At 43.0% G+C, this 12,308-nt stretch overlaps 1 protein-coding gene across 4 annotated transcripts in view; it reads right to left on the reverse strand.

Moving 5' to 3' along the window:
- NEK10 (NIMA related kinase 10) overlaps nucleotides 1-12,308 on the reverse strand; it is a 190,718-nt gene that overhangs the window by 163,927 nt on the left and 14,483 nt on the right. For all 4 annotated transcript variants that reach the window (XR_014781490.1, XM_084794334.1, XM_084794333.1 and 1 more), the window contains exons 4-5: nucleotides 10,905-11,035; nucleotides 9,240-9,338 (exon numbers count right to left, since the gene is read on the reverse strand). Coding sequence is in view for 3 of the 4 variants with exons in the window: in XM_084794334.1 (XP_084650460.1) it covers nucleotides 9,240-9,338; nucleotides 10,905-11,035 (230 nt within the window). In the remaining variant the exon portion in view is untranslated. The remainder of the gene's footprint in view (nucleotides 1-9,239; nucleotides 9,339-10,904; nucleotides 11,036-12,308) is intronic.

The following is a 12,308-nucleotide window of genomic DNA, read 5'->3' on the forward strand; positions in this document are numbered from 1 at the left end:
ACACTGACTTAGTAAAACTTCATGGTGTCCCTAAATCAAAATGAAGAGCTAAGACTTACAATAATGAGGTCCAGTTAATAAGTATCAATATAAGTATAAATGTCGCAAAGATTTAATGTCCACTTGAAAAAGTTATGTGCATGTACTGAGTGGGAAAAAAACTAACAAGAAAACAAACCACTATCAGATAGAGTTTCACTCTGTAGCCCAAGCTGGCCTTGATCTTAAGATTCCAGAACTCTGAAGGCTGAGAAGAAGAAGCAGCATCTTAGATTCAAGATCAACCTGGGCTAACAACAAGAATCCTACGCTGTCCTGTCTTTATACCATTTCTGAGCCAGGCATAGTGGTAGATACTGAAGAGCCTAGAGCTTGGAAGGATTTTGAGTTTGAGGACATCCTGGGCTATATACTGAGTTCAAGGCCAGCCTGGGCTACATTGAGACCTTCTCAGAACAACAACAAAAGTAGCAGCAGCAGAAGCAACAGCAGCAGTACCAGCAACGGCAGGAGGAGGAGCAGCAGCAGCAGCAGCAGCAGCAGCAGCCCACCACCTTTGTAGTTAGAACAGAAGGAAAAGGACAGAAGTTCCCTGGCTGTTCTCTCATTCTGGAATAGTCTCTGTTCTTCAAGTCCTGCTGGGTATCAGAGAGTGTGTGCTTTACCACTCTGCCACCTTGAGCTGGTAGAAAATGTGACTGAAATATTAAAGGTGCCTCCCTTGCTTCCCACTCACCCCCATCAGCACCCACCTCATTAGCACCCACCCCCTCAGAATGAAAGTCTCCCAGCCCATGTTCTTTCTCACCCTCAAGGCTCTGCAGTGTCTTCCCATGTGCCTCTAAGCCTAAGCCCAGCTCCTGCCATAGGCCCTTGTTCCCTTCCATCCCATGTCAGAGGATGTCTTTGAGCCAGAGCCGAAGGTGCTTCCCAGCGGTAGCCTTCTGTGGCTCTTCAACACTAAGACTTCCATGGCTTATACTGTTCTAACCACAGAGCATGTTTAGTGCAGAAGTGACCACACAGCCCAGATCGCCCCTGAGGTGAAGAAAGCTAAGCACTGGCCCATCCCAGATCTCGCTATTGTAAGCATAGCCTGGCATTGTCCATGGAAGTCAAGTCCAGCCTGGTGACGCATGTCTCATACTGCCCTGCAAGCTAGTCCAACAATAATCATTCATGGTGCCCACATCAGCAAAGGCCTGAAACACAAAGGGTCTGCAATTCCATCCTTAGCCAAGGGAAATGGGGAAATGGCAGAACTATTTCAGACTACAGTAATGATGTCATTCACCTGGCTGTGCATAAGGCAATGCCACAGTACTGTAGCTACCCCTGCTATATGGAACATTTACTCAAGCCAACTGTGCCCCGGTGTGTCCTAAACCTATTCCTAGGCTCTAGAGATAAGACTCCCGTTTGTCTTCTCTATAGCACTGAGGAGGTCAACTCTGCCCTGAAACCTGCACAGCTAACAGCTCCCCCATTCCCTGGCAACACTACTCACCATTCCTTCCAACTGGTGAAATGGAGGGTGGCAGGCACTAGACCCATAGCTTTATTCCCCCGGAAGGTCTGCGTGCTCCCTGCAGTCATGTTCCCAGCACACAGATGCAGAAAGGAAGACCCATAACCACCACTCGCTAGGAATTACTCTTGCTGTCACCACCAAGGCTCTGGCAGCTGCCCAAAGCCACTGCCAACAACAACATGGCCCCATCCAGAGCAGGCACTCTATCAGTGGCCCTTGTGCCACGGGGCACAGCCCAGTTTCTTTGGTAAAACAAGAACAGGACTCGACCCTGGGCTGCCTTCTAGGCAGAACTCTCCCAGCACAGGCCTGTCATCCAGGTACTTGGGAGGTAGAGGCAGGAGGATTACAAACTTGGAGTACAGAGCAAGTTCAACGACAGCCTGGGCAATTTAGTGAGACTGTCTCAAAATAAGAAGTAAAAAGAGGCTTGGGGGAAATGAATTAGAATGAAGCATGGAAATACACAATGGCCCCAATTACTTTGTATGTTAAGTTAAAAAATAATTTCCAAAGCAGTTGTTTCTCAAGTTGGTATAGCTCAGGGTAAAGCATTTGCTGAGCACATGTGATGTCACAGTGGCCCCAGTGCTATATGGTGTAGCACACTCCAGACTCTCCACTGGTGCAAACATGAAAAAATTTTAGGACACCTGCAAAAAAAAATATGGTGATTCTAATATTCTTATTTTGAAGAGGGTACAGGGCAACGGCTCCCAGATCAAAGACCCTCTTCCCTCCCCAGGGGAAGAACAGTCACTGACAACAGCTGCAACAGCCGTAGGCAATGTGATGCCACCGAATGCCAATAGCATTTCCAGTATCTAAGGGGAACAGGATTTGCACTACAGACACGTGCACAGGATTCTTCCTCAGCTTTCTTCCTGTCAGCCACAGACAGTCTTCACAGGAAAGTCTGTGACCTTTCTTGTGGTTTTTTTTTCCACATTAAAATACATATTTAAAGGTCTGTTTTTCTCTTTATTCCACAGAAAACCAAAAGAACTAAAATGGCAATGTGGACTTTAGTTTTCACTCTTAATGGAGTCTGACCAAACAAAGGGTCTGGGTTGAAAGTTCTGTTCCAGGCAAATGACATTTGTTTTGTTTTGTTTGCTTTGCAATTTTGGGACGGAAGCCCAAGGCTATTAATATTTCTTATAGTTATTGCCCTGCTATTGTAAATAGGATTCCTGATGGCTGAGTCCTTGGGTTCTGCACCTCCCCTCGAGAATGACCTCAAAAAGACGCCTTCCTCGGCTCCTAGCCTGGCACCCCCAGGAGGACAGATAGGCCACGGGGGATACAGCCCTGGCTCTGTGGGGAACTGCATGCACCTCTGCTCACTAAGAGTTGGGGGAACTAGAAAACACAGGACTCGGGGTAGCCAGAGAACTGCAGAGAAAACAGATGGAGAGCTGCGCCTTTATTTGACTGACTTGGTCACTGTGCGTCCCCTTTGCTTGGGCGCCCTGTGAATATGATGAAAGCACACTTCAGATACATTTACCATGGGAACAAGAGATGGGTCCTTGGAGGCAGCCCTGGAAAGTCATGTGCCTGCAATGACAACGCTTCCCTGGAGGTTGTCTAACATGACAGCCGGGCAGGAGTGAATTCATAAGCGGGCAAGTATTCAACGTCTCTAGTGAATGAACTTATGCCACTGCTTTCACGGCACTATTAATACACTCGGTCTGCTCAGATCCCACCACCTTTATCCAGGGTGGCACTTTCTGCCATCAGTGCCAAAAGAAAGGGAAAATGTCACTGCGCATACAATGTTTGAAAAGAGAGAAGGCAGGTGGAGCTTCGCTTTCCTTCAGAGGAAGAAACCCATACGTGATATGAGTGCTCTAAATGACAGGCAGCCATTAGCTGAGAACACATGGGTGTCTATCTGGATAGGCTATTGCCCAGACCTGCCTGTAGCATGCTTCGGGTCAGAATGAACACTTTTGTCATGCTGTAGTACCGCTTTCCTTAACACACACCAAAAGCAAAACCCGACCTCCAAAATAAATATTCAAGCTCTTAGGATGCTCCTTTTTTTCCTCTGGATTAATGAAAAAGTTAAAATTCATATCTATTTTGATAAAACTTAACCAAAATTAAAACATATGTGAGGATGCCACTGTCCAGGATCCCCACCCACTCCTCACAGTTGTCAATGCTCTTTGTTCATCTTGTGTCACTTGTGTCACTAGGTCTCAGGAAGAAAACCACCTGGGGGCTGGGGCACCCTGGCCAACATGTATAGAAGACTTGTGTCCTTTCTTTTAATTGATGGGCACCACACAGTGTTCCCACATTTCCATCACCGTGCTCCATCAGCCTGCTTCTGAGTGAGCTCAGAGTAAAGCAGAGGCAAGCCCTTGGCCTGGGCCTGGACCTGGGCTCAAGCGGGCCCCTTTAGAAACACATGGACCAGAAGCCCAGACTGTAGAGATTCACATGTGTCAAGTGGTGACTGCCAAGAACATCCAGGACCAGGTTCAATAGGGCAGGGTGCTATTTTGGGATGGCCAGGGGAGGCTTTCTGGGTAAGATTTGCATGGCCTGAACTGAAGGCAGAGCTTTGCACAAGCTTGTGCCAGAAGAGCAGAAAGTCTGCAGCTTGGGCCCTGGGGTTTAAGCAGAAAAGAGCAGAGTGAGAAAACAGACAGAGGGCAGCAGGCAGATCTTGAAGACTTGCATAATAGGAATAGGGCCTTTGGGAGTTTTTAATCTAGGAAGGTACTAGAAGGCTTTAAGAAAAGGACTTACATGAGCTGACTGAGATTTTGAAAGGATCCTTCCAGAAATGATGCTGAGAACAGAACAAAGGAAAACTACACCGGTAAAGCCCAGAGAAGCTACTAGAACCATGTGGGGCCAGGAACGCCAGCAGCCTGGGCTAACTCATAAGGCAGCAGAGACTAAAGCTGAAATTTTCTCATGGGTTGAGAGAAAAAATCCAAAGTCCTGTTTTAGGAATGGCACCTTTAAATGAAAAGAAGAAAGAATCTACCAGTTGACATGTGAAACGCATGTGGGTCCAGAGCAAGGAAGCCACTTCATGAACAAGGCCAGCAAGGGAACAGAAACATAGGCAGACATGCAGAGAGACTGGTAAAGACAGGCCTGGTGGCCAAGGCCTAGAGCCATAGCAGTTAGAATGCTGAGGCAGCATCAGGAGCTCAAGGCTAGCCTGAGCTACAGAGTGAGACCCTGGAAAGGGGAGAGGGGAACAGCAACAGATGGGAGGAAAGGGAAAAATGGGAGGAAGGACCAGGGGAGGAAGGAAAGAGAGATAAACTTTAGCTGTGAAAGTGGCTTCTGGGATGTGACTGTGACTCATTGCCTGCCTCTCAGTAGCTCATGTAGAGACTGTAAACACATCTGCCATGCGCAAAAATGATCCCAGCCAGGTTACAGCTGCTACGGGTGCTGATGTGCTGGCCAAGGACAAGCAGTCCTTCGCTGGGAAGGCAGAGCAATTCAGCTTCCTATGTGTCAGGCTTCTCCAGGATGAGGAGCCACAGCGCACAGCAGAGAGAACACACCACCAAGGTGCCTTACCCTGCTGCCTAATTAAGTTTATCACTCTTCCTCATACAGAATCGCCTTGACCGGGACAAATTATTGACTGTAACTCCTCCACTAAAAGTATGCTTATATGAAACAAAGACATAAATCAGGGAACGAGCAAGGCACAGGATAAGAACAGCAGCCCAGAATCTGCCTGAACCCTCTTTAATTCTCAGCCCTCTCATCTAACTGATAGCACCAGCTGGGCTTTCTGAGATCCCACTCCATCTCCATAATTGTTGTGACTCTTGCGCATGTGTGCATGTGTGTATATGAACATGCATGTATGGGAATGCATTCGTGTGTATGCTTGTATATATGTGTGCATGTGTGTATGTGCATGTTGTATGAGTGTACATGCATCATGAATGTGTGTCTGTGTGTGTGTTATGTGTGTTATGTGTGTGTGTGTGTGAGAGAGACAGAGAGAGAGAGAGAGAGGACATTAAAGTGTAGGATAAACTTTAACATTTTTATGAGAACTAACCATGTAAGAGTGCTGAGTACAATGCTGCACACCAGTATCTTGGGAAGCTGAGACAGAAGGATGACGAATTTAAGCCCAGCCTGGGTTACATATTCATATATGCTTACCAAGTACATAGCTCATCAAACCAAGGCTAGAGATGTAATGTAACTCAGTATAGAGCACTTACCTAACCTGTATAAAGCCTTTGGGGTACAGCACACATGTGTGTACATGTGTGTGTGTGTGTGTGTGTGTGTGTGTGTGTGTGTGTAACAATAATAATCATAGAAGAACGGTCATGAACTTCAAGGGAGTATAGAAAAAGACATGTGAAGAGGACATGGAAAGAGTTGGGGATGAGGAAAGTGTGCAAATGATATAAATATAGTACTCACGTATAAAATTCTCAAAACTTAAAAGTTTAAATGAAAAAAAAAGATAATCATGAGTTGACCAGATATCTTCAAGTATGCAAAGTTCTCTCTGGTATATAGCTTAAGTGTATCTTCATAAAAATATGCTACAGTTTTGTTTTCAAAATGTTTCAAAGTTGTGGCAAATACTTGGGGAATTTTTTGTAAAATAATAGTAAGGATGGCAACTTATCTATTTGGGGAACATTAGTGATGTTTTTGGACAAATAGTCCTATTAAATGAGTTGAATAAGCATCTTCTAACTAAAACCCGAGTATCTGTATTCTGTTCACCTCCACAGTACTCACAGACAAGGAAGAGCTGTTTCTAGCATAACGATACCAGAACAAGGCCAGCTAAATGAACTCACTTTAAATAACACCAAATTCAGTAAGCATACCAAACACAGAATGCATTCTAATATTTTTGACTGAAATTCTCTACAGAAAATTTTCATATTACATGACCTGACATACTTCAGCTCATTTTGGCTTTCAGAGCATAAAAAGATTCCTTTTTGTAAATATATTAGAATGACTTGTCACCTCTCCCAGTTTCCTCAGCCTTTAATATTCCAAATACAACTCTTACAGTCTCCATTTTGTCATCTTCTTCAGTTGTCAGTGTCGCAATCCTACCACAGCCTTGTGCGTCCAGTTCTACTAGTTCAAAACCATGCGTCGTTAACTTCATGAAGTCCTGCACGTGCAAGTTCATTTCACAAGTTAATCATGCCCCATTGTCATATAGATCTATCCATCTAGCAGTGAAACATAGACCAACAGGAAGCAGGTGCCCAGAAGAGCAATGTGGGTGGTCAGTTACCAAAGGATCTATCAATTCTGTGACAACAGCTACCTCCCGGCACAACCGCTTGACAACTTGATGAGATTGAAATGTCATGACTGTACGTCTGATGCCAGACTCTACTACAGATAAATGATGATAGGTCAGAAAGAGAGTGGACAATGAGGACATAGACACACATCCAGAGCAGCCTGCACCGTGACCTCAGGTCCAGGGAGTACTTCCATTCAAAACTACGGTGAAAGACCGGCAGGCTTACCTAGCTGACTCTGCATTCAGTAGTCTAGCTGCACACCAGGGAATAACCACAGGCCAGTCTTAGGAAAAGAACTCAGAGAGGAGGTGTCTGCGTGTGTGCATGGGACAAGAACAGAACTGGGAGTGTGAAGGGGAAGAGAAACAACACTGGAAACTGGGCAGAAATGACGTGCAGTAGCAGCCATGTTCTACAGCCAAATCCAATTCCCAAATTCACTGTACTTTCAAGGTGAAGTTTGTATTTGAGTATGCATAAATAGTCTACAAGCAGAACTGGGCCAATGTCTAAAGTTCCTGCCCATCAGTCTCATCCAGTCGTTAGTTGTCTGACTGTAAATCATAAGCATTTATATTCCCTCTTGTATTCGAATATGGGTAAATTTTTTGCTGAAGAAAAAAAGACCATATACCATTCACCTTGGTATTTTCTCCTATCTTCTTTCTCTTTAGTTGCCTCATCCTTTCTTGGCAAATGGTAGATGCTAACCAATTTGAGTACATTCAATCTATGCATTCAATCCAACATTATCCCTGATGTTCACAAGAGAAGGGACAAGGGATACATACCAAAAAAATCTCTGAGATGTAATTGTTCTATAAATATAAAGTAAAAGGAGAAGATGTTCCTGCCATCTTAACAAATTATATGAAGTGGAGGACAATGGAGACCTCAACACTTAATCCATCCTTTACCCAACTCTGATTTTAAAATTGAACTGAACACAGAAATCCATAGTGCCAAAGAATGGCATAGAAGGATGCTCTTAAAACCAACATTCCAAGCTCCTTCTCATGCTGTGATGGAAGGAGGCTTAGCATCACCTCTGCAGAGCTGATCCTGTTACCAGAAAGCAAGTCTGTCTAGTCTAAGATTCCCCATCAATCATCCATTAACAGGCCATGGGGGGCTCTGTCCTCTACTTCTGTGTCTCCCATAAGTTAAATCTAGTGGTAGTCAATATAGAAGGCTGAGGAGAAGACTGAGAGTGACGTCACTTCTGTGCTTACTTTTGTGGCTATTAGAAAGATAACAGTTCTAGGAGACAGTAAGATTTGGTGTCTATGTTGTTCAGAGCTCTAAGTTGAGGACCCTGAATGTTCCTTTTTTGAGGTGGCTACTTCAACATGGCTGTTCTCCCGAAAGCAGAAGTCACTATCTTAGTTCATGGAGTCATACACAGGGTAGTCTGCCATCTTTATAATATGCTGTTGCTGTGTGATCTATAGTAGGGGCGGGGGGCTCACAAAGCCATGGATGCCATGAGGGGATGGGATGCTCTGGGGGTCACTTTGAGAGCTGTTTGTTGTGTCTTCCATTTTTATTTTCTGTGAATTGCACTTTTTTGTTTCCTGGTTTATTCAAATGACAGCTTCTTATCAGAAACAAAATGGGAAAGGTCATGTAATTCTCACTGAGAAATAAACAACCCTATTTTTCTACTTCTTACACAGGAATCATCCATAATAGGACATGGAGCTTGGACGCAAGCTACACGTTCATCACTTCAAAGTCCAGGCTTGGAGAGCTATTCATTTGGTCACTGTGTCAACTGCAAAGGTGTTGGTATGTTGTCCTCAGTGCTAATTAGTGTCTTTTTCATAAGGACAGTTCAACAAATCTTCCTTGAGTACACAACCTCAAAACCAGCACATTAAGAAAAACAATGCTCTCCCAGATCTCACCTGTCACCAAGTTCAGCAAAATTCAGGATCCAGCAAGTTATTCTAATGAGACAACTCGTCCATCTCCTATCACATAGCCTTTGCTCTGGTTCTTACTTTTATGGTTTTTAAGTTATTTCTTTACATTTTTGAAATTATAAAATAATAACATTGTTTTCACCTTCTGTTTCCTCCCTCTAAAATCCTCTCATGTACCACCACACCTGCCCTTTCTCTCTTTCAAAATTATGGCTTCATTTTTTGTAGTTATTGTGTATTTAGTGTGTTACACACACACACACACACACACACATACACACTTATATGTAATAGCAATTAAAGAAAATAAGCCATAAATGTGAATATATTTTATACATATGTAATCATAAATATTTCAATATTCATATTCCTAAAAGTTGCAATCACACTGTGTTCTACTTGTATGCTGTTTCAAAGCACATTCTCCATACAGGATCCATGAAACACACCATTCTTGGGTGGAGGTCTATCTTTTGGTCACAGCCTTACCTACATCTCAGTCTGTTTCTCACCAGAGCCATAAAAATCTCCTGAAATAACTGGTTCTGGGGGTGTTTGCTGAAATTCCTCTCATTCTTGTAGTTTATACTAAGATGGAAAAAAAGACAAAAGATAAAAACGATTAATAAAAACCAGTATTAGGCTAGCAAAATTACCAATGAAAACAAAGGCCATGTACATTGATACAAAATATTGGTAGTCTTAAGGTCGCCATATAGTAAGGGCAAGCAACAACTGTTAAACAGGGACTCAATGGTAAAGTTGATAGTAAGCATTACCCTAAGGGGAGACAAGAAGGCTCAGCCAGGAAAGGAGCTTATTGAGAAAGCCTGGCAACCTCAGGTGTACTCTTGGACCCACACAAATGTAGAAGCAGAGAACTAACTCCACAAAGTTGTCCTGTGAATTCCACATGTGCACTGTGACACATGAGATTTAAGACACACACACACACGCACGCACGCACGCACGCACGCACGCACACCAAAAATAGCTACATTTAAGATCAAGGCCAAATATATTAAAACTACATGAACATCACCTTAAAGTTAAGCTCTATGACATGTGTCATTTGAACATCCGCCCTTATGGACTTCCATATACCATTCAACCAAAGGAGGCCAGGTAAAGGCTGTTAACAGGTTTTTTTTTTATATAAGATCACTAGTAAATTGAATAAGTAATGAGACATTTTTAGTTTTTACAAGTTAAAAATATGGACCCATGAAATGTCAGATGACTTTTCTGAAACCATTTAAGTTCATAAAATGCCAGAGAAACAACGTAAGCCAAAGAAGTACAAGATCAGCCTAGAATATTCATGTTGATATTTCACGCCGTTCATTGTTTACATGGCACTTACTGGAAAATGACCTGAATACACTGTAACACTGAGAACCAGCTCCCAGAAAGGGAGTGCCCTACAAGAATGTATGCTTCTAGAAGGTCTACACAGCAACAGAAAGAAACATAAACTAATACTCTGTGGTTAAAGCCAAGACACTATCTATGCAGTTGAGAAACTTGTATTTTTAAACTATCATCTTTAATAAAAGGCGAAAAATTTATACCTATCATCTTTTTTAAAAATTATTATATTTATGTGTGTGTGTGTGTGTGTGTGTGTGTGTGTGTGTGCATTTTTATGTGTGTCTATGTGTAGGATAGAAGTCAGTTCTCGCCTTGCATGGTGTGAGACCCAGGGATTGAACTCGGACTGTAAAGTTTGATGGCAAGCCCCTTTGCCCACTGAGCCATATTGCCAACCCAACTAACATCCTATTTAGCCATCACATCTGTTCACAGCAACAGATTCCTTTATGCCTTTTATCACAAGAAAGATGGAGATGCAGCAAAAGCTAAGACCAAGCTTGAGGTTGACCTACTCAGGTCAACATCATGGAGCCTCTTCCTCAGTGGACAACTGTTGACCTTCACATCCGCAAGGTGTTCCAAGCTCTGAAGACAGGTCTTCCTATGCCTACCTATTCAGCCTATTATTACTTGGGCTTCTCCTCGCCCAAACCCAGAAACACTTCACATATTAAGTAAAATTACTAAACTAAGACTATTTGGACTTCAATTTTTCACATCTGTGATACATTTAAATAAGTAAATGTGAATCGGCTGCTACCAGCAAGGGAGATTTCTTACCTAAAATTTTCAAGTTCAACTGCTTCTGTGGACTCATGCCACTGACCACGGGCCCTGTGTCCCCCTGCCTTGATGGCAGACTCAGACTTGGTCATGTTATTTTGGGCACTGTCAAAGTTAATGGCCGGAAGCTACAGAAATGGAAACAGAGAGTTTATGATCATTAATGGTTCATTCAACACATTATAAGACAAGTCACATGATGGGAGAGGTGGGGGGAGGGCCAAAGTTATGAGTGTTTCCCCACTAGAGAAATAATTGAGATGACAGCTTTGTAAATGTTTCCTCCTTAGCTTGGGCTCTTTTCATCATAGATGATGTCACATGCCACGACTCACTGTCCTGTATGGTCAGTCTGTTGCACATTGACATAGACAAGAATCTCTGTGATGTCTCCTGGGCACTTAAACTCATGCTAGGGGTCTAGCTTGGGGTTGAGCCTAGCCAGCAAAGAGTTGTGAAGTCTCTTGTGTGCTCTGGATCTGTAGCTGGAGAGTTTCTGAAGAGAACAGATTGGCCCTCTGTCTGCATTCAGCAGTGTACACATTGCTCACCAAGGCCTCAGCAACAACAACAGGCAAGAACCCATCACTATTGCTCAACTTAAACAATGATACTTAAGACACCAATTTCAAATGTCTGAGTTTACTGTAATAAAACAAACATATTTCGAAGACCTAGGATGTGTCTGTTGCTATTTACAACATCAACCTGCCAGTTCCATAAGCCATCAGGATTCACACACACTCACACACACACACACACACACACACACACACACACACACACACACACACACGAATGGCTGCTATGGTTAAGACAACCTTAAATTTTTTTGGGGGGGTACCATTTGAAATTCAGCCTAACATGGTAAAAAAATGCCCCTTTTCCAAAATGTGAATGAAATACGTCCTACAGTTATTACATATTGTCTAAGAGCTAGCCCTCCAAGATGCTTCTTTGTCTTCCAGCCACGGTGAAATTTTCAAAATAGTGACACTAACCATTCCATCCCATAAAACTACCTTTGTGTATCAGTTCAGTCACTCAATCTACACCTCTTGCGAGCAAGTGACCAAAAGAATATGAGCAGGCAATGTTTAGTGATGAGATAATATCCCTATCAGATTCTCTGGGTTTAATCCACCATTAGCTGGCACTGTGACCTTGGAGAATGTATTTAATCACTGTGTACACTGGTTTCCAGGTCATTACAATACAAGTGATAATAATAGTGTGTAACTCTAGGTTATGAGACTTAAGTGAGTCACTATTTATATAACACCTGTTATATACAGGCACAATTCTAACCGCTTTTAGATAACATTTTTGAGTCTTACAATCACTACCATAAATTTTCTAGGTAAATAAGCTTGCCATTACAAATTAGGGGATTTCCAAATG

Source organism: Acomys minous (assembly GCF_964271855.1).
Source record: "Acomys minous genome assembly, chromosome: 9".
NCBI classification, from domain to species: domain Eukaryota; kingdom Metazoa; phylum Chordata; class Mammalia; order Rodentia; family Muridae; genus Acomys; species Acomys minous.